This window comes from Phyllosticta citriasiana (assembly GCF_038021145.1).
Source record: "Phyllosticta citriasiana strain CBS 120426 chromosome Unknown IWZ02scaffold_12, whole genome shotgun sequence".
Lineage (NCBI taxonomy): Eukaryota > Fungi > Ascomycota > Dothideomycetes > Botryosphaeriales > Phyllostictaceae > Phyllosticta > Phyllosticta citriasiana.
In genome coordinates this window covers 612,111-639,544 of record NW_027117289.1, presented here as the reverse complement: position 1 = coordinate 639,544, position 27,434 = coordinate 612,111, and the positions used below count along the sequence as shown (strand labels likewise).

Genomic DNA, 27,434 nt, shown 5'->3' with positions numbered 1-27,434 from the left:
CGGGTATTGCCTCTTTCTAATCCCCTTGCATGTCCATGACCGGATCGTCTTCTTCTTCTTCTTCCTCTTCTTTTTTCCTGCGGCTTCTTCATTTTCCATACACAGCGCCGGGGTCTCTGCCTGTTGCATCCACGCATCATGACTCGATTCGGCCAAAACCCCCGGCAGAGCGACACAGATCATCGAACATATTCACATGGGAGGGCGGGTGGGCCTTCCTGATTTCCTTTTTTTCGCCACCGAGCGAAACTACCCCAACTCCGACGAGTGGGTGGCAGCGGGAGGAAAAATCTCAAAAAGTTCAAAAGTCTTACAAAAAACGGCGGAGTGGGCAGCAGAATCGGAGCAGTTGATGGAAAGGGCACGCTGGTGGTGGTGGTGGTGGTGGTGGCGGTGGAAGAGCTTTTTCCTTTTGCATTCAAAACCGCACACCAACAACAAAAAACCCTCCCCATCCTGCCTGTCCCTCGAGTCATGGGAACTTCCGGTCGCTGCCCCGGCACCCAACTACCTGTAACAACATCATCACAAAACGGCTTTCTTCCCGGGGGTACAACCTAGCCTTTTGCTGGTCAGGAGTGGATCCCGGGAAGTAAGTGTGGTGCTTGGGTGGCGTTCTCTGGAATGACTCGGGGTGGCTGGGCTTCCTGGCTAGCTAGCTACATAGCTTCTTCTATACCCCCCCAAACATTAAAATTTTCACCAGTTGAGGTCTTGCACGCGTGGGGATGTTTTTGGTAATGTTGACCTTGATGATGGCCGTAATTTATTTGCGCTATTACTGACCCTAACGGGTAAGACTCTGAATGTGACTTGCAGAGACAGAGACGTGTGCAAAGACAGTCGTGGATGGATGGATGAAGGGTAGGTATTTGGTTTACAAACGACGACAACGACAGGCAGCCGAGGCCGCATGGCCACTCCACCTCAGCGCGTGCGTGGCGTCGGCGTGGGGCATGGAAACCAGCCAGCCCCTGCCTGAATACACCGAAATTTTTAAACGTGCTGTGCCGTGGGCACGCTCCCGTCCTCTCCCCTCCTCTTCCTCTCAGTGTGCATAGGTGTGTGCTGCCCGGGCACGAACGAAAGAACGGCTGACTCGATTCAGGTCGTCTTGTCTGTTGAAGTGTTGGTTGTACGTGATATGACAGGCAGTGAGACAGCTCGGCCTTCGGCGTGAGCGTGGGTGTGGAGGAGGGATTGGAATGAAATGTCAGGGCGGTCTTCGACGAGACAGACGGATGGACGGATGGACGGACGGCTTGGTCGGCGCATTGCGTTTCATGGAGAGGAGAAGAGGGTGATCATATGTCTCCATCTCGACTGATGATAATAGAGGTGGGAGGGTGTTTGGGGGCTTGGATGCTACTGCTAGGCTCTCTGCCATTGTTTCTGAGAATAGAGAGGTGCTGACTGGTGTCATGTAGGCACATGAGGGTCAGGTGGTGGTTGGCAGGGTGTAGAGTAGAGAAGCGCGCATCATAGCGTTTTTGGGTGGAGATGTGGATAGTATTGTGCGGCATACGCAAAAGGACACCACGGGAAGAAGGGGTAGAGTTGTAGAGACGAAAAGCGGTGGAGAAGCTTAGATTTCGCTTTGTCCTTCTGCTTTTGCGTCGGGAGTGATTTGATAGCTTCGGTGCTGCTCGGGAGGAATTGTGACGTACTGTTTGACTGCTAGATATTTTAAATTTCCCGAGGGCTAGCGCAGTGAGTAGGAGGGAAAGGGTGCGAGGCGTTGCTGATGCTTCTTTTGTGGATAGCAAAATGAGTGGAGGAAGCGGGCTGCAGTGTCGGATGATGGCTCGCTAGATGGAGCTATAGTGGTGATTGACAGCTCCTTGGACGCGGATACAGTGCTGGAGGCTTCTAACTGTTTTTCCACTCGTCTTGCGGAATATTCGTTCATTATGGAGAGAAGAGTGCTGGAGGACAGACTTGAACTTGTTGGGCAAGTCAGACGACTTCATTCCCGTTGGAAGGGTGGGTTTGGGGAGGCAACACGCCGTTAGAAGGCGACGAGTCCGGGGCAAAGCCTCGACTCTTCTTATTCCCGCTTGTAGATCCTCCCCTACTTGATCACTCGCCCCAGTACCCACCGGCAAGCCTTGAGCTTTCAAGCTCAGGAGATGTGGCTGCCACGTTAACCTCACCGGTAGATTGGGAGCTCCAATTTCCTGTGTCAAGCATGGACAACATACCCACCCATTGCATGACTGATTTGATCCCAGCTCTTGCTAGAGAGACGAGCAATAGATTTGATGTGTAACGCAAGCAATCTGGACGGAAGGTCCGGTCTGAAAGACAAGCTTTTGACAAGCTTCTGCCAAGGGTCGGTTGATCGAACTGCTGATCACTTGCACGACAGGGAAAAGCAAAATAGAATGACTACAGAGGGAAGTCATCGGCAGGATTTCCGCTGCCTTCTAACATCCATTCGTGACGATGATGGACGGAGACTGGACATGCACACACCTTGAGATGTAGCCACTGCCTCGCTCCAGTCTTTTTGGTTGTCCTCTATTCCTTGCCTTCTGGCGCCATTTTGAGGCTCTCTTTCAAAAGATTGAATAAGGCAAACTTCTGGCTTCAGGCGCACTCAACGGTGGCAGGAGAACACCGGGACGTCGGCAAGTCGAGTGCATGAGGGCTCGCAATCTCCACTGGCCACAGCTTCGGAGTGAGACAACTTCGCAAGCTCACTTCTCTGTAGTCTCCTGCGAGGTGATTGATATCAGGGCGGATGAGTGAAGGGTACAATGTGCGTATAGTAGCAAGGCAAAGAAAAGCGCTGAGGGCACATGCGTAGAGTACCGTTTGCTGCGAGCGTTCATTTTGCTTGCAGCTTCGAACGTTGGCGCCGTGGCGGTCTGTCCAGGGGAATGCAGCGTGCAGCAGATCAGGGGTCGTCTTCTGGGTCCAGCCAACGAGCCAAGTGCTGGTCTGCTGTTGACGCTCGCGAACCGCAACCATGCAGACGGTAAAGTCTCAATGGTTTGCCGATTTGCAAGGCTTTTCCTGCAGTAGTCCGGAGATGTCCGAGAGAAGAAAGCCACCAATGGAGGACATACGTCTCGCACGAAAGGAAGCCAACAACGGGACAAAGAAAGAAAATCTTGTCAGCGTTGTAGAAGGTTTCGTTTGTCCAGAGCATGCTTATAACCAAGCCACTTAGAAGCGAGGAACAGACGCATCCTAGATTCAGGTATTTGGCTAGTCCACGGTTTCAGCGCTGAAAGCTGGCTGGACCCTTTTCGAGAGGGTCGTCGAGCTCTAACGCATACTTGATTGTTCCCTACTCCTCATCGTTTCAATGACGTGGAGCATTCGCGACGGCGGCCGAATTGTGCGCCGCAGCTGTGGCCCTCGGAGTGTTTGAAAACTTTGTTGTTTTCGCGGAAAACACCGTCAGTTCGGTACACCGGCAGCGGACATGAGAGACGTCAAAGGCGCAGAGAAAGACGAAGAAGGCGAGAGCGGCAGAGAAGTCTTTGTGCATGAGGTAGATTGAGGCAGCGGGGGCTTTTTGTTTCATGCGGCCAGGCGAGGTGCCGCTAAGGTTGCCGGTTCGGGACGGGAGCAACCCAAATCCCAAAGGCTTGTTCCGCGTCTCCCAATCATGAGCTAGGGGCATGAACACTTTCACGAGTCAAGCCAGACTTTCCGTTTGATATCATTCGGATATACCTCCAGTGCCCGCGGCGTGCGTGGCGAGATGTGACGCTGTCTGCGCCATTCAGCCCTCTTCTCCTCCATCTCATCGGCGCAGTACCGCGCGGTTGAAGGGAATCCTAGCCATGGCGATATTGCCGTAATATTCAGACAGAGGCGGAGGATGTTCCTGGCCCGCTTGCACAAGAGATGATCCAATGAGTTCAGGATGGTCACGCCATAGCTGGGGTTGCAACAGTTCGAGACGAGCCTGGCGAGATTCAACACCTTCGCGAAGGGCGGAGAGGACGAACAACGCATCCCAGGTGGGCAACGCAGGCGAGCGGTATGTCTGCCATGCACACCGTGCCCTTCATATCCTTCAATCTCGTCTTTTGATCCTCGCCAGCAGCCATGCATGCGCAGATCAAAGCCCCGGCGCTTCTAAACTTGATCCCACCGGCCGAGTGACGACGCATCCTACGCCTCTCCCACTGCTCGCCTGCCGGAGAGACGATCCAATCTGCCGCCATACCGCTTTCAACTGCCCGAGCTGATGTTTTCTCTCCAGGACCCGTTGCTTGTGTCCGCCCACAGGGCTCCTTCGTCGATCGTGGAGGTCTGGACACCCGAGGCACAGCATGAGCATGCCTCCCACCACTGATATATAGAGCCGCCCATCCTATCCGTAGAGGGTCTTTTCTCTCTTTACTAAGATATTCTCTTACAGTCTGCAGCCGTTCTTTCTCCCACCACCTTCTTTCTTCGGATTATCCTTCACTGTGTGAAGCTGGAATCCAGACACTCCCTCTTGCTTTGACAGCAGTTCCGTTCTCTTCAACCACACTTCGCTCTCTTCATCGCAGACGCAAGCCGCTCTGTCTTCAAACACCAATCCAAAAATGTCCGCCATCTTCAAGAACGCTGCCCTTTTGGGTGCCCTTGCTTCCACGGCCGCTGCCCACGGCACCCTTCAGGGCATCGTTGCCGACGGTACCTACCATCAGGGTTACTCGCCTTCGATGCAGTACCAGACCCCGGCTCCTGTTGTCATCGGTTGGGCCATTCCCGATGACCTTGACAACGGCTATGTGGCTCCTGATGCCTACACCGACGCCAACATCGTCTGCCACAAGGGCGCCACCAACGCCCAGACCTCAGCCTCTATCAAGGCTGGCAGCAACGTCACTCTTGAATGGACTGAATGGCCCGAGAGTCATCACGGTCCTGTCATCAGCTACCTGGCCAACTGCAATGGCAAATGCACCACTGTCGACAAGACGACGCTCGAGTGGGTCAAGATCGATGCCGCAGGCCTGATTGACGGCTCCAGCGTACCCGGAACCTGGGCCTCGGACGAGCTGATCAGCAACAACAACTCATGGGTCACGACCATCCCGTCCAGCATCGCCGCCGGCAACTACGTGCTGCGCAACGAAATCATTGCTCTCCACGGCGCCGAGAGCAAGGACGGCGCCCAAAACTACCCCCAGTGCATCAACCTCGAAATCACCGGCTCGGGAACCGATGACCTGACCACTGGCGGCACTCTGGGCACCAAGCTCTACACCGAGACTGACCCTGGTATCCTCGTCAACATCTACTCCAGCCTCAGCTCCTACACCATTCCCGGTCCTACTCTATACACGGCCGGCAGCGGCGCTGCGGCCACGGGAGCCTCTACCGCCGCCGCTGCTGCCACCACGCCAGCTTCGTCGGCTGCTCAAGCCACCACTCCCGCCGCTCAAGTCACTTCGTCGGCCGCCGCCGTCATCGCCAGCAGCAGCAGCTCTGCCCTTGCTGCGGCCGACGTCTCCTCAGCCGTGACACCTGCGGCCGCCGCTCCCGCCGCCACCACGCCCGCAGCCTCCGACATTGGCGGCCTCTCGTCGCTCATCCCCACATCCGTCGCCACGCAGGCCGTGACAGCCGTCGCGACGGCCACCGGCGTCGCCAAGCCCGATGACCAGCTGCCCGAAAACTTCACCGTCAAGCAGCTGATGCAGTGGTTCGAGTACGTCGTTGCCAACATTCTCAAGTCGTCTGGCTCCGGCCGCCAGCACGCTCGCGACCTTTCGGCCGCTAACAGGGCCTAAGTGGTGGTCTTGGGTGGAGAGTGTTTGTTCTTTCCTGAGGATGAGACGGATTGATTTGATTTGATTCTTGATGCGACGGATTTCGGTTGTTTTGGGATTGGGGTCTTTGGTGGCAATTGGCGGTCGAGACTTTACTTCTGTGTACAAAATCTGAAGGCTTGGATTTGCGATGATCATACCTGACGGTGGTTCTTTGGTCGATTGGTGAGGGCAACTAGCTGCGTGACTCGTCAGCAGTCTCAGTGGACCTAAAGATTAGCAACATGAAGAGAAAAGATTCACGACGACGTCAAAAGACACTGCATCGAGAGCAGGGTCGAGTCCAAGGATGATTTGAAACTGACATGTTATCATCAGCAATTGAAAATGTCAAAAGACGTCTTCAAGAGCGATTGAGGTGCCCGTACACAGCGCAGTCGTCATGTGATATCGAACGTCTGCCAACCGTGCTCGCTAGCAAATCGAACAGAGCATCCCACGCCGACTATTGTGCAGCGCAGAACTTTTCGAAAAGGAAACTGGAGGACGTATGAGCATATTGGCCAGGCGTAATTAGAATCTTTCCAGTTGAACAGTGACATGGACATGGGTACCTCGTCGGTAATTCATACCAATGATATTAGTTCTGGGGTTCCGTTTCTTTGGAGTCCGGTGCTATGGTGTCGAGTGTCTGGCAGCTAGGCTCGATAAAAGAGATGGTGGCACTAGCGAGGGCCATGGCTATCGGCAGATGCATCAATTCTGACCCCTCTCTGATCCGAGATCCTGAGTGCTCTTTATGCATCCTGGAATCTTGCGGTTGAATGTTGAACTTTTCCTCTGGATGGTCTCTGTATGTGTCTGGATCCTCTCCTCATCAGTCAAGCACCAGTTGCCGGGGCAATGTTTCTGGGAAGCTTCAAGTGCGGCTTTATCTTTGCAGCAAAGGTCCCTGACTCGACTATCTGAGATGCGTTCTTCGAGAAATTTTTGATCGTGTCTCATGCTGTGCTGCTGTGCTAATTGGCGAGTACTCGGCCGAGACAACACTGGCCTCTTCCTTCTATTTGATAGAAGCTGTGGGAACCTGTTCCTAATGTCTTTTCCTGTCAAATGTGTGTCAAGTCCGTCTCCACGCTTGTGAATGAAACGTAGTTTTCCAGTGAAATTTTGAGGCATGGGACACAGCGTTCATGATGAAAAAGGAGGTCAGGGTTTTTCCGAAGGGCACAGAAGAGACTTAAATGTGATTGTCCAAGCCACGTTGACATGACGAATTTCCGCCCGACTTTTTCAAGGAGAGATGACCAAGATGCTGCCTGAGGCCCGGCCATTCGTTTGAGTTTGGCCTAATTGTGAAATTGCCAAAGATGCAACCAATATGGTGGAGAACAAAAAGGGGTCAAGGGCTGGACAAGTGCTTTTGATTCTTGAGACTAGCGACGGATCACACTTCGTATTGGGGCTATGATGCATCATGTCCAAGCAAAATGGGTACAGCATCTCGTAGTCTATGGTGAGAAGTAACCATCATCAGAAAAGAGCTGCCTCTCACGCAGATGGACAGGCACTTCGCCCTTGGGAGTATCCGGGATGGTCTTCTCCAGGTTCTGTTTGCATGTTAGCAAGACACCGCAGAGTCCCTCCTGGGCAAAAAGACGGAAATGTCTCATGGGCGACGAACAATCTTTTCGAAGACACACTTGTTCAGTACTCGCTCCGCGCCACGACACTTCCAAAGCTGGTGGTTCTTTGCGTCGAGACAGTTCCAGTGGTACCGAAACTCGTTCAGGCAGTGCTTGTTGATATCTTCGAGCCTGCGGCACGAGCGTCATCAGCGCCGTACTTGTACCGAGTCCCCCGAGCACCCCGCATGGACGCGATTGTCGTTGAGGACATGTCATCCACGATTGCAACCATTTGCCCAGATATGATTGAGAGCTTACACGCTGGTGGCGCATCTCGTCACCTTTCTGCCCTCCTTGAGGCATTCCAGTTCACCACGTCCTTTGGAATCATCCTTGCACATCATGTAGTCGTCGTTGTAGGGCTTGCATCTCGCACCAATGAAGAAAGCAGCGCTCATGAGGGGAGCAGAGGTAGAGCCGATTTCCTTGACCTTGGGGATGTGGTCGGGCATAGGAGTGACATCGATCAGCACGCGGTCGTTGAACCTGCGAGATGCAATCAGCACAGGCTTTGGAAGGCCAATTCATGAGGACAAGCATCGCAGCAGCCTCTCCTCCAAGAATCATACCTGGGTTCGCGGGCCGCCATGTTGATTGTAGTGGCGTGGATAATCCAGAATCAAGGTGAGGTTATTGGATGATGCGGAACTGGCGGGCGAGCGCCGGGTGTGGAGCTCTGGGGCAGCAGCACCCAACTCGGTGCCGGACTTCAGCCGCGCGGCGTCAAGCTCGATTCCATCCAGCTTGGTCCAAGAGAAACAACAGACCCTCGCACCCAAGCAACCACGCCCGCACCTTCACCACCATGAGCTGCCGGGACTGAGGCTCACGACGCTTTCATCACTCCCCGAATCCCTCGCCCAAAGTGACTTTTGCGATCCTCCATCTCGCGTCTTACCAGCGACGCGTCTTGTCGACTTTGCGCCCGCCTCTGCGCTTAACTTCCTTGCCGACAGCGTGGATTTTCCCTCTTTCGCTAGCGATACAGCACAATGTCTTTTCTTTGGAACCAAGGAAGCACCTTTGGGGGTAGCCAGCCGAGCGGTGGTTCTGGTCTTTTCGGCAACAGCCTCGGCGCCAGCCAGAATAATCAGGTAACTTCAACCAACAAGCTATGCAGCTATTCGGTGCTGATAGTGTTGAAAGCAACCTCAAGGAAACAGTCTTTTCGGAGGCTCGACGAATACACAACAAAACCAGCCTGCGCCCGCCCAATCAGCGCCTCTAGGCCAGAGTGTCTTTGGAACTCCTCTGCCTCCCCCGCAGCCTCTTGGGGCACCCAATGCCTCCAGCTCCGTGTGGCAGCCACCACCTCCTGCTCGTAAGTTTACCCAAATACTTTCTTTCCGGCATATGGAATTAACCTCACCCATCCAGACCAAAAGTCTATCCCCGAACAAATGAAGGAGGTGATTACCAAATGGGACCCCTCGCAAAGCTCGTCTGCGTTCCAATATTACTTTTACAACCAAGTGGAGCCCCGCATGGTGCCATACTACGTTGCGCCCTCGGATGAGGATCCCAAGGCGTGGGAGGAAGCATTGTCGAAGAAGCCGAACGAGGGCGCCATTCCTGTTCTCGGCCGCGGATTCACAACGGTTGGCGCGCGCCTTGAGCAGCAGGCAAAGGCTGTTGGAGCACTCCAGACCCGTTTGCACGAGATGAACAACACGTTAGACGAGCTGCTCCGGAAACACGACCTGGAGGTTTCTGTCCGCGTGACAGAGGCAAAGAGGAAGCATGTCGCGCTCACCAAGCGCTGCCTACAGCTGGCTGCCAAAGCACAAGTTTTGCGTAATCGTGGTTACGCAATGGATCCCAGGGAGGAAGAGCTCAAGAAGACGCTCAAAGCGCTCGAGAGAAAGGTCTTTGATCCTATGTTGAATGGAAAACAAGAGGAGATCTGGGGCAAGCTGCACGGCATTCGGATGAGTGCAAGACGTCTACAGGAAGAAGTCGAGAGGACGGGGAGGAAGACGAAGATAGAGGAAGAACCACTGGATGAGGAGAGCGTGAAGGCAATCAAGAAGGTTGGTTCACCAACGGTCTCCACGCAACACATCGCCGCTGACATGTTACAGGTGCTCAACGACTTTGACCAGCAGTTGGAGCATCTACGCAAGGAGCTGAACTCAATCACAAAGGAGTGGACCGAATGGCACGACGCCAACACTTCACCTGCAAACACGAGATGATCCAATGATACTTTGGGATGGAGAATTGGAAAAAGTTTCGGCTTTGAATACGTTTTGGGTTGCGCAAGATACCATGCCGTGCATTCTAAATGGGAGAAGATGGGAGGGACGGGAGCGGAGGCCGTGAAGCTTGCGCGGACGACTCTAGCAAGTTGACGGCCATGGCACAAATAAACCATGCAATTTCAGATGCAATGGTTTCATAACCATTGCCGCGCGTATCCCCCAAAAGCACGTGAGACTTTGATCCAGAGACACATGCCAAATGCCCCGAGCCTGGTTCCATTGCCATTTTCCGCCATGCAGTCTGGCTCCATTGTTGATACAGTATTCGTGTCTAGCGGCTGAAGAAGTTCATGACGTAGTCGATGGCCAGGGGGGCTTAACAGAAAGTAGAGTCAGCCAGAGTTCTCGACGCTTTGCGACGGGTATGTCTTACAGAGGTAGAGGAGCGTGCAGGTTGCGTAGGCATAGTTGAGGGTTTGGTTTGCCTCGTTGACTTGCTTGGCCAGCTCGGCCTTGCTGGGCGGCGGTGGAGCTAGACGACAATTTAGCAGTGGCGCAAGAACAGCGTGCTGGCCGACTCACGTCCTCCGAACATTGCGGTCGTGTCGTGAATTGAGAGTGACGGCAACTGCGATGATGCTGAAGCTGGATGATGCTGCTCTGCAGCGAGGTTGCGCGGAAATCTTACTAGCCTAGCATGACAAAGAAGTAGTGACCGCATATGACGTGTGGTGCCTCTTTAGGTGCGGCTACTACATACCTGTGCACGGACGACAGCCGCCGACGCCGACGCGGAGCCCGACTTTCCTTCGGCGCGCGCTGCACTTCAACTCCAACAACCACAACCACAACCACAACCAACAACCGCGACCTCACCACGAACCCTCTAATCGAGCACGCCGCGTCTCCTCACCCATATTACGTCATACCAAATATTTGACGGCTGCACTTGCTCAACCCGACAACATCTCAACTGCGACAACCATGGAAGACGTTGAATTCAACTCGACTCCCGACCCTAGCACGCTACCGGAAGCTGGCAATGACCCGCAAGAGCCTGTCCGCCCCGAGATTGACGAAGAGGCATCCACCCCAAAACCACCCATCGCCGCACCCCAGCAAGACATGGAGCTCACAGAAGCCGGTGAAGGCACGGGCGACGTGGAGGCTGAGAACAAGGGAGACGACCTGTCCGACGCGGATTCGGTTCTGTCAGATGTCGACGAAGCACAGTTCGAGGACTTTGACCCCAACGCCATTGCTATCGAAGACCGTCCGGCCATTGCAGTGGATGAGAGCAACGTCAACCTGATTGGCGTGCACAAGAGGAAGCGCGATGGCGACGCCGAAGGGGGTAGGAAAAAGAGGAAGGAGAGCAGGAGAGAAAAGCCAAGGAAGAGCAGGAAGAAACGTGGTGAAGACGAAAATGATCTTGGTGCTGCCCCTGTGGAGAGGGGTCCCAGGGAGAGGAGGAGCAGGAAGAAGGCAACCCCAGAGGCAGAGGACTGGGAGAACCTACCTGCAGATGAGCGCCGGAAGCGCGAACTCGACGCAAAGATGGATGCCGCTTTGAAGTCGAAAACCAAGCGCCGAGTTCAGAAGGGTATTGTGAGTTACACGCTCTCGTGCGAATCTGGCAATTTGGTTGCTAACAAGAAAAAAGGACCTGGAAGCACAAGCTGACGCGGAGATTGATGACATGCGCCGCCGCATGACTGAAGCTGCAAAGGCTGACAACGAGGGTCGTGAGCGCGGACTGCCTGCTACCAACAAGCTTAAGCTTCTGCCAGAAGTGGTTGCTCTCTTGAATCGCAACAATCTGCAGAACAACCTGGTAGACCCAGACATCAACCTGCTGCAAGCAGTCCGGTTCTTCCTCGAGCCGTTGAATGACGGCAGTCTGCCCGCATACAACATTCAGCGTGAGCTGTTTGCCACTTTGGCGAAACTTCCCATCACCAAAGACTCGCTGGTTGCCAGTGGCATTGGAAAAGTCATTCATTTCTACACAAAGAGCAAGAGGCCAGAGGCAGCAATCAAGACTCAAGCCGAGCGGCTGATGGCTGAATGGACTCGTCCAATTCTCAAGCGGTCCGATGACTACCGCAAGAAGGAGGTTACAGAGGCCACATACGATCCTTCGTATGTTTCATGCAACTCCACTCCCAATATCATACTAATCGTAACCCGCAGGCGCCTCCCCGATCGTACCGCTGTCAAAGCATCATCTCAACAGCAAGCCGCTGCTGCTGCACGTGCCAAGGCCCTCGCACCACCAGCCATGTTTGACCGCGCACGTCAACAGACGCAGATGCGCAGCTTCACCATTGCGCCCAAGAGCCAACCCATCGTCAACACCCAGTCGGTCAAGCCAGTCGGACAGTCAGAGGCGGCGCGGCGCCTGAAGCTAGGCCGCTCTGGTGGAGGTCGCCGCGGTTAAGAGCACAATCCAATCCAACCAGCAAACGCCACCGCCATGGCGCCAGGTTTGCCATAAGACAGACATTGAAGCATGTGCCTGCGCCAAAACTTTTTTGTCTTTGAATGGACGGTGAACATGCATCGGGAGAGTGCGGCAGTCGGAATCCAATCCTCTTCTTTCATTTCTTTCCGAGCCAGACCGGACATTCGGGTGCCTTGACAGATGGCTTGGTCACGCTTCTTTCGCCCCTTTTCCGCCTCGCTGGATTTATCATCAGCATGACAGCCGCATCTTACTCTTCCAGATTGACAGGCGGACTTGGGGGCTGGTCGGAGGCGTAGCTTAGTCACGCCGCCAAACCCTCTCGCTGACGCGCCGTCGGAGCGGGCGGACACTTTTTGGCGGCGGCGGTGGAGACGGGGCGGTGGTTCTCTCCTCGAATTTTTTGTTTGAGGCTTTTTGAGTGGTGGATGGGTGGATGGGTGGGGCTTTTTTTGGAGGCGTTCTTTTCTCTTCTTCTTCTTTTCCTTCTACTCCTCCCTCCTTCTCTTATATGGCGTGTGCTCGTTCACGGAGAAGAAGAAACAATAAAAAAGCAATGGTTGGTGTCAGTCAGCGGAGGCGGCGACATGCACCCTACCTATCTATCTAAATGAAACCCTTATTGCATAGAAAAGGTGGTTTTTCCGTCTCTTTTTCTCTCTTTCTTTCCTTTTTCCCCGCCCTCGTCTTCCCTTCCCCTCTTTCCGCCTCTTTCTTGGCCACGGGGTGTGAGGGTGTCCTGCTGTCTCTCTTCGAGGTAGGTAGGTAGGTATCTCAAGACAAACGTCGTTGTCTGTTATGCTGATGACTTAGTTGGACGGGACGGCGACGGCGACGGCGACGGCCAGCATCAAAATCATCATCATCAGCTCGGCAGGGATTAGGCACGTATTTATGTATGTATGTATGTATGTATGGCACATGGTGGTGGTGGTGGTGGTGTTGGTGGCGACGGGAGGCAGGGAGTGTGGCATCGAACGAAGAAGCAAAAGAAATAGAAAAAGAAAAAGAAATGCTCGCTCCTTCTGTTTTCCATGGGACCGAACCATGCATGCATTGCATTGTCGTCGCTTTCCTTTTCCCTCCAGGCAGGTAGGCAGGCAGGCACGCAGGCAGGCAAATTAATATCTAGGTGTTCATTATTTTCCCCACATTGCCTCCTGTCTGTTGTTCATTTGTTTGTTCGCCGCCCTGTCTACCGCATGCGTGGCTGCCGGGCGGATGGCGCGCGCGCGCGCGCGCGCGTGCGCCGGAGGTGTCTCCTTTCCTTCCTTAGGTAGCTTTTGTGTTTTCTCGTTTTTGCTGTTTTCTTTTTCCTTGCGTCGCTATCTTTTTTCGCCTCTGTTTCGTGTGTGCCGTACATGCTGCTGCTGTCGTTGCCACTGACTACTGCTACACACTACGACTCGACTGTCTGTCTGTCTGTCGTTCTGTCGTTCTGTCTCAGTGGTGCGATCGATCTCGTTTCAGACTCGCTTTTCTGGAGATACGTAGATGCATACATACATACATACATACATACATACATACACGCATACCGGGCAACAATGCCATATCCCAATGCCGCCGTTCGCCGCTGCGACTGCTGCTGCTGCTGCTGCTGCTGCTGCTGCTACACATGACAGCCGAGGGATGAACAATGCGTCCATAGACAAGCTTAGAACAACATGGTCATGATTGCAATTGAAATCAGCCTCGCTGCTGCCCCTGCTCTCCTCTCCTCTCCTCTCCTCTCCTCTCCTGCACCCTACATCTTCAAAGCCATTCATCTATCTCATCACCCACTCCCTCCATGTTACAGTCACCCACCCTTCCAACATCCATGTACATACTTTCATTGCCTCGACTTGACTCAATGGCTAGCTGGCGTGTGGCGCCGCCAAACGCCGCCCGCTCGCGGGGAAACGAACAGAACCGAGGACGAGGTGTCGGGATGGGATGCTACCGGGTTAGGGTTGAGGGTTGGTGATTGTGAGGAAAAGCAAAGACTTACCGCCGCCGATAAAGAGGCGGCAAAAGCAAAAAAGGGGCGGAAGGAAGTCAGACTCGGGCTCGGATGGGTTCTGACTGAAGAGAGGAGCATGAATGCTTGAGGGATAGCATTGCAGGTTTGGTTGAGTGAGTGGGACCCGCATAGTGGTAGAGATGATGATGCCGAATGAATGGATAGATGAATCAATGGTGTTTCCCCCACAAATACAGAGAGAGAGAGAGAGAGAGAGAGAGAGATGTGAGGATATGGGGACGTGGGGGGACGTAGACTCACTCCAGCAGCCCCTGCGCACTGCGCTGTCTGGGCGCCTTCGACGCCGAATTCGAATTCGAAAATAGAAACAGATGCGGAGTTCCTGCCTTCATTCCTTTTCCTCTTTCTTTTTCTTTTTCTCACCGTACCACACCCTTCCCCCTAACCGTATCTGACCCCGCCTGTTCGGCGTTTTCGAACCAACGACTCGGACCGCACTGATTGACTGATTGACTGCGTTGACAACGACGGACGGACGGACCGACGGACGGACGGATCGACGGATAGATGGACGGTTGTAAGGGGAGGAAATGTTTGCTGTTTCTCGTTGTCGAACACATAATTAGTGTCTTACGATTCACGACGGCGGCTATTTTTTACTAGGGAAGGTGATGAGGGAGGGTGTGAGGGTGTGGCGCGGACAGTGATGGAGTATGGTGGGATTGGAAAGGAGGGGCGGGGCGGGGCGGGACCGATGGATAGGTAGGATGGGATGGGATGGGATGCTACTGTGCTGCTGGGTGGGCAAGGAGTGTCCGGTGAATGGGATGGGATTGGATGGAGTTGGAGCTGGATGGGTGGACTTACCCATGTCTCTCCGTCTCCATCGTCATCTCAATATCACTGCCGCTGAGCCTGACTTGAACACAAACGAGGAGAGATAGGTAGCCGGCTGTTTGGAGAAGACTACGTAGGAGCTTTGCTGGTGTGAATAAATGTTTGTCCATGTCTTTACGCGAATGCCTGGTTGAATTCTTCTTGTGGGTGGGAAGTTGAGATGATTAGTTAAATGAATGAAGGCTCCCCTTCACATCTGTACATACATACATACGTACATGTACGCAGACAACAAGTGAAACTGCTTCTTCTTCTTCTTCTTGAAAATACCGCGCTTCTATCACATTCTCCATTCTCCACCTCTTACTTACATACCTACCTTGCCAACCTAGGTTGCCTCCTCCCCACTCCCTCCCTTTCATCACTTTTCTCACAACTCCCGCGGTCCCCCTTCTCTCCTCCCCCTCCCCGTTCCTCCCCATCTCTAACCCGGCCGACATCGCATCACATCACATCGCCCACCGCCTTTCTTACTCACATCTACATCTACATCATCTACATCTACATCTATATCTCTGGGAGCAGCAAACACACATGCATACACAGGCGGACCGGAAACCTGCAGCAAACGAGATCGACAATCAAACCTACCGCAGACCTACCTGCGTCTCGTCTCGTCTGATCTCCACGGCGCATCCCGCCATGTCGCCATCGCTGCGCTGCACTGCGCGGGCCGCGGTGCAACAAACCGTCAAACCGCCAGCCAGGCAGCGCTCAGTCAGTCAGTCAGCCAGTCCGATGAACGAGTGAGCGAGTGGGACGTCTGTCCTGTCCGTCCGGCAGCAGCAGCGGCCGCGGCCGCCGTGGCCGCAGCATGCAGGCGGACAGGCAAGTAGGCAGGCATCCAGACTGTCAAAGCAACTGTCCGAGCGTACGGCATGGCATGTACAGACAGACAGACAGACAGACTGGGATGGACGGAAGGACGGGGCACACACCCACCACCATATGCACGCATGTACTGTACCCCATGGCCTCCAGACCGGTCGACGGGGGTGAGGGACAGTTGATCGGTCGCTGGGTCCCAAGGGGGTCCTGACATGATGCTTGTCGGGCTGCGTGCGTGCTTGCCAGCTTGTTTGTTAGAGAGTCTGCCCGTCTGACGACGACAACGACGACAGATGCAAGACGCTCGCAACGAGATTCACATCGGCTTCTCTCTGTTTCTCTCAGTTGCATCTTGTCTCGTCTCGTGTGCGGCCGGGATCAGAGACGGGACAGGGACCGGCCAGACATAGTTGAGAAACGAGAAAGATAGAAAGAGGGAAAGAAAGAGAGACACGGCGTCTGTATGTGCGTGCGTGCTTGCTGCTCGCTGCGGTGCGACGCTAGGTGCACAAGGGCCGCCGGGGGCGGAGTGGTGGAGGTACGGTACAATTTAGATGGAGGAAGAAGAGGAGGGTGCAGATGATTGCGCGGATCATGGCCGGTCAGATAGAAGTCAAAGTGGCGACTGTACTGGCCGGCTCCGCTCTTTGTGTTGTATGAGGTTGGAATAAGTGGGATGGGTGTCTCGGGATGCCGGGAAGGATGAACGATAGGATCAATGTGGACTAGGATTCAATGAAAAATGGGTGTGTTGAGGTGTGTGGTGATTGATAATGACAGAGATGCAGTTGCCTGGCGCAGCAGCAGCGGTGGCGGCGGCGCAGCGGCGGAGGATTCGTCATTCCATGCCAGTGATCAAGATGGAAGAGGAGGAGTGGGCGACGATTTCCTGCACGGTGTTGACGAGGTAAATTTGACATGGTGGTGGTGATGGTGGTAGAGTTGGCGGCGGAAAGCGTTGAGCGGTCCCAAGCGTCTGGGTGAGCCGATTTGGGCAACGCGAATAAGAGGCAGTGTGAGGGTGTTGAAGCAGCAGAGAAGGGCAGGTGATGTTGGGAAGTGTAGAGTTGGGATCAAAACATGGTAGACTACTGTCAAGGGTCTGTTGCACCAAACAGGGCTGCGGAAACCGGGGAGGACGGCAATTGTCGAGACGCGTTGGGTTGAATGCAGGTAGTCCGAGGTAGATGGTGGTTGAGCAAAGCAGTTGTGCGGACGGGTTCAATGCGGGGAGGAATTCTCCGCTGCAAATGCGGATGCCGTGCAAAGCATCTTGCCGCGGGTGTGCGGTTGGGGAGAGGACAAGGTCAACGGTGGCCATGTGATGAAGAAAAAAGAGGCAGTGAGCCTGGGAAAGAGGTTGCGAATGCGAGCAGCAACATGTTGTGGAACGCACCGCGACGGGTTGGATAGACGAAGGTGGATGGATGGATGGATGGATGGGGTTGGTTGTGGAGTCGACTGCCGACTGCCTGACTCACCGCCGGGGCCTGTGACAGGGTTCGGGCACCAGCAACCGGCGGCTGCAACCTAATTGAAAATTCTGAAAACCGGGTCTCTGATGGCGAAAAAAAGGCTGAAGAAAAAAAGAGCACGAAAAAAAAAAAAAAAAAAAAAAAAGGGCTTGGCCGTGTCCTGACTTGGTGGTCCCACAGGCAACCTACCTACCTGATGGCCTCTGTCAAGCCAGAGCCGTGTGCGACGCAGCGGCCTGCAGCAATCTTAATCGACATGCATGGACGGGACCGATCTGTACAGCCTCGTACTGCAGAGGCGTCGTGGGTTGAGGGACCAGAAGGGCGCGTGCAAGAGCAGATGGCCGATTTGCTTCTTTTGACGTCTTTGGGGGGCCTGACCTGACGTCTTGGTTGCAGTAGTCGGCGCGAACCGCACGGCGACCCCACACGTGGGTTTTTGACGACACTTCGGGCGGCGGCAGAGGCGCCCTTCGTTCCGCGGCGGCAGTCGAAGATGGTGGTGATGGAGGGTCGAGTGGACAATCCAGACCGGAGGCGACTAGCCCGAGACGGAAGCTCGAGCAGCAATCAAGACGACCAAAGGGCGTCGTCGAGGGCTGGCAGTGGCAGCACCCGCAGAAGGCGCACGATAAAAGATGCAGGGTCCCACGGATCACCTTTGCAGCCGACGGGCGGGGCCTATGGACTGCCCACATCATGGAGGAGGGCCCAGCCCAGATGCGGACGCGGACGCGGACGTGGAGGTGATTGTGATGGCGTGCAGCCGCCCGTCGCGCAGCAAACAAATCCAAGGCCAAGGCAAGGCATGTGGGGGGGGGGGGGGGGGGGGGGAGGGTGTTTGGGCGGGCAGATGGCCGGAGCAGATGCCCCCCATGATCAGGCTGTGTGGATAGATAGAGGAAGAGAGAGATAGAGAGAGAGAGAGAGAGAGAGAGAGAGAGAGAATGAAAAAAAAGCGATAAGGCGTCAGGTGAGGAGGGTTTTTCACATGCGCCTGCGAGTCCACGAGGTAACATGAATGTATGGTTTCTGCCATAAACGGACCGGGTATGACGTCGACAGCAACACCGGTCAGCAGATTGAAAAACTTCCTTGATCGGCGACTCTGGCATTGACGGCGAATTGATAACTAAGTATATCTCTGGTTGCAGTGCTCGACTTGCTCTGTCCTGCTACATGTGTAATGAAAAGGGTCGGCGTCTCGAGACAGCCCGCGCCACCCGACCGAGCCAAGCCATGGATGGTGTTTAGGCTGTCGCCGGACGCGTTGGTCGCATTGGGGGCGTGGATGGCTGCGGTGCTTAGGTTGATTGCCGCTGGCATTGAGAGCATTCCGGGCTGCATTGATTGAATGCGAAAGAGTCACACGGCGCACGTCGACTTACTGTTTCGAGATGGGTGAAGAAACGACATGGACTGAATTCATTGACTTTGACCGTGTCCGGGCGGCGTCCAAGGATGCGCCTCGCTAGCTGGTGGCTGCGTCGCCTCTCTCTCTCTCTCTCGCGCTGTCATGTCTCCAACACCATCCATCCATCCATCCATCCACCGTCCCGCCACAACCTTTTCCAGCCCAGAGTCAGCGCCGGCCTCATCCACCCAACTTCCATCACCCATCACCGTCAATCCATCGCATCCCACCATGCCGCCGCGCCACACCCTCGTCCAGCCCGCCCATTCGTCAGCAGAGGCTCACCTCAGGCGCGCGCCCGCGGCCAACGTGCCTGATGATGGTCCCAAGCTAACCAGCCCTGCTACTCCTATCAGTTGACACCAGCGATCTGCCGCCTTGTCGCACTTCTCGTAACCCTTGCCGGCGGGCGCGTGGCGGCCCTCGTCCTTTGTCCTGGGCTATTGTGCGAGCGACGCTTCCGCATGATGTCTAATCAGCAGCAGTCATCTGCTCCTTCCAGTCATCGACCAACCTAAGCTCCCTGCCAATCCGGACCTGGACCCTAGGTACAGTGCCCCGTAACCATACCTTACCGTAGCAGCCACCCATCCATCAATCCATCCATCCATTCACTCACTCACTCAGCCTTCTGCGGCCCAAGCGTGCCTTCCTTCATAAGGATGGATGCCTTTCCTTTCCCTTGTCCGCCACATCCATCGCTCCACCTCTCCCTCCATTCAGCTCTCTCTCTCTCTCTCTCTCTCTCTCAACCTCTCAACCTCTCTCAACCTCTCTCTCCTCTCTCCCATTCAACCAACCCAACAATCCAATCGACGTCCACGGTTCTGCCTAATTCCACTTCTGACCGGCCAAGACCACCCTGCCCCTATTGGCTGCTTCGCTCTGCCGTCATAGTCACAGCCTCCCACCTACCGCCCATATAACAAGCCAGTCGCTCGCCACCTCAGCGACCAACGCAACTCCCCGTCCGCCCAGCGCACGCCTTCCAGTACCTTCCCCGGCACCACCTGCCGCCCCAAAACAAACCCCCCTCCCCCGGCGGTCCTCAGCTGGGCCCACACTCTTCTGCCAAATCTTGGCCGCAAACAATGGACTCCCTCCCGCCAACTACTCAAAAGCTCGCCAAACCGCTCTCCGTCTCTTCGCTCCTCTCACCGCCCGAAATGAAGCGCTCCGACAGCTTCTCCAAGTCGCCAATCCCTCCGCACGTCGCATCTGCTTCTTCGAACCCTGCCAAATCCTCGCCTTTTACCGACTCCATCAGGCACACGACCGTCCACGCCGTCCCCAGCAATGTGCGGGCCTCGACCCAAGGCCTGCCCCCCTCTCCACCTGTGTCGCCCTATGAGCAAACACACAAGGAGGATTCTCAGGGCTCGGTCGTAGAGGACACGAGCAGGGACCCGCCTCTGTTCCCTCCGTCCACGAGCGGTGACAGGATCGACACCACAGCGCCCCTGTTTCCAAGCACCTCTTCGACTCCTGAGCACGACAACATCATCTCGCAGCACATTGCCGCCACGGCTCCCCGCAACACGTCGGCCCTGCCCTCCAGGTCCGACTACGAATTGGCCATTTCCTTCAGATCTTGCGTTTTCGATCTCTTTTCCAGGAATCCCAGGGAGTACTTGCGAAACGAGCGCGCGACGTGGCACGTCTATGGCCGCGGAGCAGGCAACAAGCAAAGGTGCAAGCCATTGAAGCAATTGGCGCCTGCGCCTGCCGGCGTTCGCAAGACCAAGCCCGCAACAGTCAGAGTCCAGCGCGCGCCTCGCAACACTAAGCGAACTCCCAAAGCGGTCGCTCTTGACTCGTTCGAAGGCAAGCCCGCCGCCACACCCAAACCCCCGAGAGTCGTGACCGCTCGGGATGACGTCGATTTCCGCTCAATTCCGGACTACTCGCCACCTCTGTCTACTTTGCCCGAAGATGGCAGGAAGATTATGAAGACGGACTGGAAAGGCCCGCCTCTCGACCTCTCGACCGACCCGGATCGCGAGCTCCTCCACCCGTCGGAACTCATCATGGCGGGCGTCTTGCGACTCAGCTGCGCGACCTACATAGCCAACAAGCGTCGCATCTTTGCTGCCCGCGTCAAGGCCCTTCAAAAGGGCGAGGACTTCAACAAGACCAAGGCACAGCAGGCCTGCAAGATTGATGTAAACAAGGCCAGCAAGCTGTGGTCGGCATATGATCGCATTGGCTGGTTCAAGCCTCATCACTTTCAAAAGTACCTCGGCAGCGTCATCGAGTTCGACCAGTAATGGCGAACGCCGCTTTGACGCATGCAGCAGTTCGCCGGCCGATCGCTGACCGTGTGAAACTCTCTGGATTCATTCCCGGAGAGGCTTTTGAACCGTAACTTGTCGTCGAGATTCGACGTTTTATTGATACGACGGTGTTTGGGACCCATCACAGACTGTTCGGAGCATTTTCATTTCATCAATTCGGCATATTCTTGACGGTAAGGCGTTTTCGGTTTTTCTCGTCCCCTAGCTGCGCCAGAGCAACTTTCTGGCGGCAAGCTCGCACACGGTGGAACATTTCGCACATTTCCCCGCTTTTTCTGACGGCTGGGGACACACGGACACATACACACACACACACATCACGACAGCGGCGTTCTTGGATACGTATGAGAGGCGTTTTGGGCAGCCTGTTTTGGGACACAACCTTCGGTTTACTGTTTCGGCCTGGGCCGGTGTCAGTCCGCCCTGGCCTTGCTTGTTGGCCCCTATGTGCCTTCCGTTTCCGTTTTCTATCAAGCTCGCGTCGTTGCACCAGCGGCGGGATCATGCTATATCCCCCATCCATGTCATCTTCTCTGATACCCCCTCGACGATCCATTTTTCGTTCTTCTTCCTATCATCACTCATCTTTCCCGGGTCTACAACTTGTCGTCGCTCCTTTGCGACACGGTTTTTGGCTACCATTATCCGGCATGTAACGGCTTAGTCTATATCTATTCCGGCTTTTTCTCTCCACATTTTGGGTTCACCATGCCCCTTGGACAGACAGACAGACAGAGATACGACAGGGGTCAGTTTGAGAGTTGTAGCGTAGTGCGAGACCAAACCGTGTGCTGCTGCTGCTGCCGTTGCGACAAGCGGAACCCGCCAGATAGACTATCTTTTTCCACCGGGTTTCTCCTCCTCTTTGACACTGTCAAAGGCTTTGCATGCATGTGTGAATACTAGAATTTCAAACTGCCAGATGGCCCCAAATCGACCCGTCGTGATGATAGACATTTCTATTCCCCAAGCCGTTTGGTCCCGTTCAATCAACCATCGTGAAAGACATCACCATGGCTCGAAAGCCCATGCTGTACCACGCCATTTCCGATGCGATATTCGCATCTTCGATGCCCAGCACTAAAACACTGATCATGCGGAACCTGAACCTGCTTGCCTGGGTCATTCAGTCATCGTGATCTCTGAACTATCCTCTCCTCCCCTCCCCAAGGCACTTGCCGGCCGTACTGTATGATGCGAATAGTGCATGTTTCAGCGAACAAAGAAACGGCGGCGCGTCGGCCGTGTTGGGTGTTGGGTTTTGGGTGTTGTAGCGAAAGCGAAAGCGCGAGAGAGAGAGAGAGAGTAAGACTGAGTGAGAGAGGACTTACTTGCTGTATGCGCACATCATCTGAGTCTCATCGCGATGCGTGTCCGGAGTGAGGACGTTGCATCGGTGATCGAGGGGACGGCGGGTGCATACATAAGTTGGGAGGGGGATTTGAAAGAGAGGGGAGAAGACCTGAAGGTAAGGTGGGTTCTTGATTACCCGCGACGACGACGACGACGACGACGACGACGACGGTGGTACTGTTGTACGCTGCGACACACAACTACCGTTCTGCTCTCAGCTGCGACAAGTGCGAGGATGACAGAGAAAGCGACGACCGCAGTTGAGGCAGACGAAGCGCGATAACGAGACTCTGGTCTTGTCTTCTCCAAACCGCGTAATCGACAGCTGCGGCGGCGGAGTTGCGATAGTCTATCGAACTACCTGCCTGTCCATACTCTCATACTACAAACGACTTACCTACCTACCTCGGTGGCCAGCCAGCCATGCCTCGACTACCATCGGCGTCAGCGGCGTCTTCAGAGCCTCAGCCTCAGCCACAGCCTCCAAACCAGCAGCGCCAGCGCCTCCCACCCGTTCGCCACTATAGCAGCAGCAGCAGCAGCAGCAGCAGCCGCCGCACGGCGTCGGCGTCGGCGTCGGCGTCGGCGTCGGCGTCGCTCAGCTCCTTCACCACGCTTGACGACGCGCTGCGCTCGCTGTCCATGGACAATTGCAGCACTAGCACCACTCCTACCACTGCACCGAGACTCGAACACGCCACTCATGCTTTTACTCTTACTGCTGCTGCTGCTGCTGCTGCTCCTCCTCCTAGTTTTGGTTCTTGCGGCTGCGGCGGCCATCGGCAGCAGCAGCAACAACAAAGGATGCGACGCCCGTCGTCGATTTGTCCGCATGCGCGATGGGATGAGCAACAGCAGCAGCAGGGTGAGCAGAACCCGGGTCAGGGCTATGGGAATGAAGGGGAGCGCGTGTTCGGTCGACGAACTTTGCCGCAACGGCCCCAGCAGCATCAGCATATGAAGACTGCGCCGGCGCTTCTGCAGACGCAGCGGTTAGTTAGGAGCGAGGGCGGAGCATTGGAGGAGGGAGACGAGGAAGAGGAAGAGGGCAGTGGGAGTGGAGTGTTGGGAGACTTGGAGACGAATGAAGAGGAGGCACAGGATATTGTTGCCTCGCCGCAACCACAACAGCCAATGTCTGTTGGCAGGAGAAACGACAGCGGCGAGGGCGAGGGCGTTGGTCTTCTCGGCCGCCGCACCGCCAGTGGAGAAGAGCAGCAGCGGCGGCACGGAGACGGCGAGCAGCTTGACTACTGCGACGTCGTGGCGTCGAGCAACCACGGCCGCCCGTCGTACGCCACGTTGGCCTTCTCGTCCTTCTCATCTTCGTCGTCCGGTTCGTCCTCATCAGCCGCCAGCGGCTCGTCGTCCGGCTCGTCTTCTACCGTCACGGCGGCCACGGGCTTCTCCTCGGCGACGCCCAGCGCCGTGGGCAGGAGGGCCAGCGCACCCTCCACGCCTACCCTATCGTCGTCGTCGTCGTGGAGTAGCTTTTGCCCGCTGCTGGCGCGCCTGCCCTCATACGACGAGGAGAATCCGCCGCCGCCTGAGAGCCCCGGCGCCGCTCCCAGCAACACACCTGGCCCTATGCATCTGCAGCTCCCGGAAAACGGAGGAGTTGGGTCACGGCGTCCCTATACGCCGTCTCCTCTGACCCCTTTTCCACACCACTCGCAGTACTTCCGACCCCCGCTGGTGCCGTCTGGGTCGTCTTCGTCGTCCACGATACGCTCGCCGTCACCTTACGCTCATGTCACGCGTCGCGCGTCGGCCGTGGCGGCGCCGTACTCGCCGGCTTCCAGCTCACGCGGCCGCGACTACATGAACCCGGACACGCCGCCGCGAACGCCGCCAGCAGCCGCAGCCATCATGATGGCGGCGCTGGAGCGGCGGCGCAGCGAGAGCGCGGCTGTCATGACGCGCAAGGGACTTGAGACTGGGTCTTGCTCGCCGGTCAGCGGCAGCCGGACGCTGGCCATGCAGTGCGCGAGCTGCGGGCGCTGCAAGCCTGAGAAGAGTCGCTTCTGCTGTGGGTGGCCGCCTGTGCACATGGTCTTGTTTCATGGGCCGAGCGGGAGGGGTTGGGCTGTCGAGGACAAGGGGAAGAAAAGCAGGGCGGCGAGAAGAAACAAGGCTATGACTGGTGGAGGAATCCATTGACCGGAATTGTGCCATTGAGTGACTTGAGATTGTGCGCGTGTTGTGTGATTGCTGTGCTGTTCTGCTTTAACTGGAGGCAAGGAGATACACCTGGGCGAATTGTCTTTGCTTGATGCGAGAATACCTGGAGCCATACAGTAGTGGCCTTTGATCTGCAAAGGAACCGGGAATAGGCAACGAAAAAGGGGAATCAACATGGATGGAATGATGCGCCATGATGCAAATACTAAGGTGAAACGAAAATGGTTAGACGTTCAAACTCTTTTTCCGATCGACGGCGAGCTTCAATGGCAAGCTGGCCTGTTGGACGCTCTCTGCGGAACTGAATCGGCAGGGGAGCAATTGATGCTTGTCGACAGGTACAATGGCCAGCTGGGTCTCTTGGTGGAGACGTGCAGCTGAGGTCTGGATTTCAAACGCAGCAGTCACAGCCCCAGCCATGTCGCCGGGCCCTCCGTCTCAGGTCGGGCGCAGGAGCCTGTTGGGCGTATCTGGATGCTCAAAGTCAATTGGAACTGCGTACTCTTGGCTCGGATCCTGTTTACGTGCCCGTGGTGCTGCTGACACGTCAGAGTCAGAATGGCTAAGAATAACTGGAGGGCTGGAACGGGGCAGAGCAAGGCAGAGCTTCAGTTGTTTAGTCACCGGGAGAGAGGGGAACGCGCTTGGCAAATGACAAAAGATCCCGTCACGTGGTCGACGGAGTTGAGCGGGCATGCTGAGCGATGGATTTGTCCGGATGGTGTTGAGTAGTTGCGGATGTTCGGAGAACGAGGACGAGTCCTTCTCAGCACCGCCACGCAGCCAGCCACCTCCGGGCTGCCTAGATCCCAACGTGGTTAGAGCGAAGCGGGCGGCCTTCCATCATCCAACGCGCCTCCGTACTCCACCCAAGCACCGCAACTCAACTCCACCGCGCGCCTCGGATCTGCGGTCCCTCCTCTCTCCCATCGCCGCCGGATGCGCCCACAGTCGCCTGCGTTGCCCATCTGCCCATAATGTCCGAAACAAACGTCCAGCACACCGACTCCATCAGCAGCCAGGAACCGCACTCGGACGACGGAAAGAAGACAAAGAGCAGGAGACCTGCGAGTACGCATCTGCCACACGCCAACACTCGGAGAATGCACATGTACTGATGCTTCCTTGCTACAATTAAGATACCGCCTTTCGCCAGCAGCGTCTCAAAGCCTGGCAGTACGTCGTCCAACCCGCAACCTGCCGCCGCTCCCATCTTGCGCTTGCTGACACCAGCCTTCCGCAGACCCATCCTCACGCCCAAGACTGTCCTGCCGCTCTTCTTTGTAGTCGGAATCATCTTTGCGCCCATCGGTGGATTGCTGATATGGGCAAGTGCACAGGTGCGTCGGCCCATGGCTAAGCCCGCGTCCCGGGAATTGGACAAAGCCAAAACCGCCGAATGTGTATTGATGCTGCGCAGGTTGAGGAGATTGCGATTGACTATTCCGACTGCGCGGCCAAAGCCCAGAATTCGACCAACCTTCGTTACCCACCCGAGGCCAGCGACTTTGTCGATGTGCCCTCTAACAGGGTAAACAGCCACTTCAAGTCTCGCCAAGTCACCGGAGGCCCGCCGAAATGGGCTCACAGCATGGTCATGGTCAACTACTCGAGCTCAGTCTCGGTCAACACGTCCGTCTGCTCGCTCCAATTTGACATTGAAAATGACATTGGCCCGCCAGTCCTCATGTACTACCGCCTTACCGACTTTTACCAGAACCACCGCCGATACGTCAAGTCTGAGGATGCTTCGCAGCTGAAGGGCACGTTCCGCAGCAATGCCTCCATTTCCAACAGTGACTGCGATCCCTTGAAGACGGATGAGACTGGAAAAGCTTACTACCCGTGCGGCTTGATTGCCAACTCCCTGTTCAACGACACCTTCAAGACTCCGCTCGAGCTCATCACTGTGGGAACGAGCGACGAGAGGTTTTACAACATGACCAACAAGGGCATCGCTTGGGCTAGCGACAAGGATTTGTACAAGAAGGCACCGTACACGAATGAGCAGGTTGCGCCTCCTCCAAACTGGCGGAAGCGGTATCCGGAGGGCTACACTGATGACAACCCCATCCCTAACCTTCATGAAGACGAGGCTTTCCAGGTTTGGATGAGGACTGCCGGATTACCGGCCTTCAGCAAGCTTGCGCTGCGAAATGACACGGCCACCATGAGGGTTGGACGGTACCAGTTGGACATTTATGACAGTAAGTGAGGGTGGCATTGTCGGAGATGGCGGGCCTGCTGACGCACGCAGACTTCGACGTTACAGAGTATGGTGGTACCAAGTCCATACTTATCTCGACCAGGACGGTGATGGGCGGCAAGAACCCGTTCCTCGGAATCGCCTATGTCGTGGTCGGTGGCCTTTGCATACTTCTGGGCACCCTCTTCACTGCCACCCACCTGATCAAGCCAAGGCAAGTACCGGCTGGGGCAGACAAAGCCACGGCGATCGTTCGACTGACATGCGTCTAGAAAACTCGGCGACCACACGTACTTGACCTGGAATAACGACAACCCTAGCACGGCCCACGCCACCGGCCGAAGCTTGAGACCGGGCGAGGCTTGATGAGGAAAAATTGCAAGATAATAATGTCTCTTTGGGTATTCTTTCACTGATTGCACGCTTGGCGTTGACGGTCCTGGGACATTGTATAAGGATGGCATACGTGCTTTTTGACTGCTCCCTTCTAGATGTTTTCGAGTTTCACAATGATGATGCATAAATTCCTTCTGGGCCTTCTCCTTGCCGCGTGTATCGAAATTCTAGGCACAAGCTCACTAGTCCAAGGTCTCAGCTGCCGAGCCAGACGTTGGGTCTGCGTGTAGGGCTGCTTTGTCGTACAGTGATACCCTGGAAACAAGCCGTTTTCGTCCAAAATGGTCAAGCTCCAGAATTGCCACGAGGACGTTCTAGAGAGGCATCCATCTTGCCCGTCTAGAC

The 27,434-nt window shown here is 55.6% G+C and overlaps 11 protein-coding genes across 11 annotated transcripts; 8 read left to right on the top strand and 3 right to left on the bottom strand.

Annotated features, from left to right (window-relative positions):
• Positions 1–4,553: 4,553 nt before the first annotated feature.
• IWZ02DRAFT_382841 (putative endoglucanase) lies at positions 4,554–5,747 on the top strand (the record flags this gene model as incomplete). The annotated part of the gene is made up of 2 exons (XM_066765245.1): positions 4,554–5,462; positions 5,622–5,747. 2 exons carry the CDS (start codon positions 4,554–4,556, stop codon positions 5,745–5,747), a joined length of 1,035 nt encoding a protein of 344 aa, XP_066620020.1.
• A 1,490-nt stretch (positions 5,748–7,237) lies between these two features.
• IWZ02DRAFT_471282 (uncharacterized protein) lies at positions 7,238–8,003 on the bottom strand (the record flags this gene model as incomplete). The annotated part of the gene is made up of 4 exons (XM_066768858.1): positions 7,238–7,336; positions 7,411–7,543; positions 7,673–7,900; positions 7,984–8,003. The coding sequence occupies 4 exons, from the start codon at positions 8,001–8,003 to the stop codon at positions 7,238–7,240; spliced, it is 480 nt and encodes a 159-aa protein (XP_066620019.1).
• Positions 8,004–8,164: 161 nt separating this feature from the next.
• IWZ02DRAFT_58434 (nucleoporin Nup44) lies at positions 8,165–9,742 on the top strand. Its single transcript, XM_066770922.1, has 4 exons — positions 8,165–8,508; positions 8,561–8,735; positions 8,792–9,444; positions 9,496–9,742. The coding sequence occupies exons 1-4, from the start codon at positions 8,407–8,409 to the stop codon at positions 9,607–9,609; spliced, it is 1,044 nt and encodes a 347-aa protein (XP_066620018.1). The 5' UTR covers positions 8,165–8,406; the 3' UTR covers positions 9,610–9,742.
• A 204-nt stretch (positions 9,743–9,946) lies between these two features.
• Positions 9,947–10,210, bottom strand: IWZ02DRAFT_493062 (uncharacterized protein; the record flags this gene model as incomplete). The annotated part of the gene is made up of 3 exons (XM_066769898.1): positions 9,947–9,990; positions 10,049–10,147; positions 10,198–10,210. The coding sequence occupies 3 exons, from the start codon at positions 10,208–10,210 to the stop codon at positions 9,947–9,949; spliced, it is 156 nt and encodes a 51-aa protein (XP_066620017.1).
• Positions 10,211–10,599: 389 nt separating this feature from the next.
• IWZ02DRAFT_471281 (uncharacterized protein) lies at positions 10,600–12,055 on the top strand (the record flags this gene model as incomplete). Its single annotated transcript, XM_066768857.1, has 3 exons — positions 10,600–11,223; positions 11,279–11,757; positions 11,809–12,055. 3 exons carry the CDS (start codon positions 10,600–10,602, stop codon positions 12,053–12,055), a joined length of 1,350 nt encoding a protein of 449 aa, XP_066620016.1.
• A 1,691-nt stretch (positions 12,056–13,746) lies between these two features.
• On the top strand, positions 13,747–14,172 carry IWZ02DRAFT_435635 (uncharacterized protein; the record flags this gene model as incomplete). Its single annotated transcript, XM_066766459.1, has 1 exon — positions 13,747–14,172. One exon carries the CDS (start codon positions 13,747–13,749, stop codon positions 14,170–14,172), a length of 426 nt encoding a protein of 141 aa, XP_066620015.1.
• A 3,131-nt stretch (positions 14,173–17,303) lies between these two features.
• Positions 17,304–18,060, bottom strand: IWZ02DRAFT_459241 (uncharacterized protein; the record flags this gene model as incomplete). The annotated part of the gene is made up of 1 exon (XM_066768072.1): positions 17,304–18,060. A coding segment is annotated over exon 1 (487 nt), but the record flags the coding sequence as incomplete, so codon positions are not given.
• A 1,479-nt stretch (positions 18,061–19,539) lies between these two features.
• IWZ02DRAFT_58344 (SWIRM domain-containing protein FUN19) lies at positions 19,540–21,015 on the top strand. Its single transcript, XM_066770921.1, has one exon. It carries the CDS (start codon positions 19,751–19,753, stop codon positions 20,924–20,926), a length of 1,176 nt encoding a protein of 391 aa, XP_066620013.1. The 5' UTR covers positions 19,540–19,750; the 3' UTR covers positions 20,927–21,015.
• A 1,714-nt stretch (positions 21,016–22,729) lies between these two features.
• Positions 22,730–24,466, top strand: IWZ02DRAFT_435633 (uncharacterized protein; the record flags this gene model as incomplete). Its single annotated transcript, XM_066766458.1, has 1 exon — positions 22,730–24,466. One exon carries the CDS (start codon positions 22,730–22,732, stop codon positions 24,464–24,466), a length of 1,737 nt encoding a protein of 578 aa, XP_066620012.1.
• A 182-nt stretch (positions 24,467–24,648) lies between these two features.
• On the top strand, positions 24,649–25,219 carry IWZ02DRAFT_58196 (uncharacterized protein). The gene has a single exon (XM_066770920.1). It carries the CDS (start codon positions 24,831–24,833, stop codon positions 25,140–25,142), a length of 312 nt encoding a protein of 103 aa, XP_066620011.1. The 5' UTR covers positions 24,649–24,830; the 3' UTR covers positions 25,143–25,219.
• Positions 25,220–25,464: 245 nt separating this feature from the next.
• IWZ02DRAFT_507110 (ligand-effect modulator 3 family) lies at positions 25,465–27,417 on the top strand (the record flags this gene model as incomplete). The annotated part of the gene is made up of 6 exons (XM_066770413.1): positions 25,465–25,558; positions 25,627–25,663; positions 25,731–25,827; positions 25,908–26,694; positions 26,745–26,907; positions 26,966–27,417. 6 exons carry the CDS (start codon positions 25,465–25,467, stop codon positions 27,057–27,059), a joined length of 1,272 nt encoding a protein of 423 aa, XP_066620010.1. The 3' UTR covers positions 27,060–27,417.
• Positions 27,418–27,434: the final 17 nt, after the last annotated feature.

Bases quoted from the DNA above. Each gene is read 5' to 3' on its own strand.
- IWZ02DRAFT_58434 (XM_066770922.1), top strand. From the start codon at position 8,407: ATGTCTTTTCTTTGGAACCAAGGAAGCACCTTTGGGGGTAGCCAGCCG. The intron at 8,509-8,560 runs GTAACTTCAACC...TAGTGTTGAAAG, and splicing joins GCGCCAGCCAGAATAATCAG to CAACCTCAAGGAAACAGTCT. The intron at 9,445-9,495 runs GTTGGTTCACCA...GACATGTTACAG, and splicing joins GCGTGAAGGCAATCAAGAAG to GTGCTCAACGACTTTGACCA.
- IWZ02DRAFT_58344 (XM_066770921.1), top strand. From the start codon at position 19,751: ATGGACTCCCTCCCGCCAACTACTCAAAAGCTCGCCAAACCGCTCTCC.
- IWZ02DRAFT_58196 (XM_066770920.1), top strand. From the start codon at position 24,831: ATGGCCAGCTGGGTCTCTTGGTGGAGACGTGCAGCTGAGGTCTGGATT.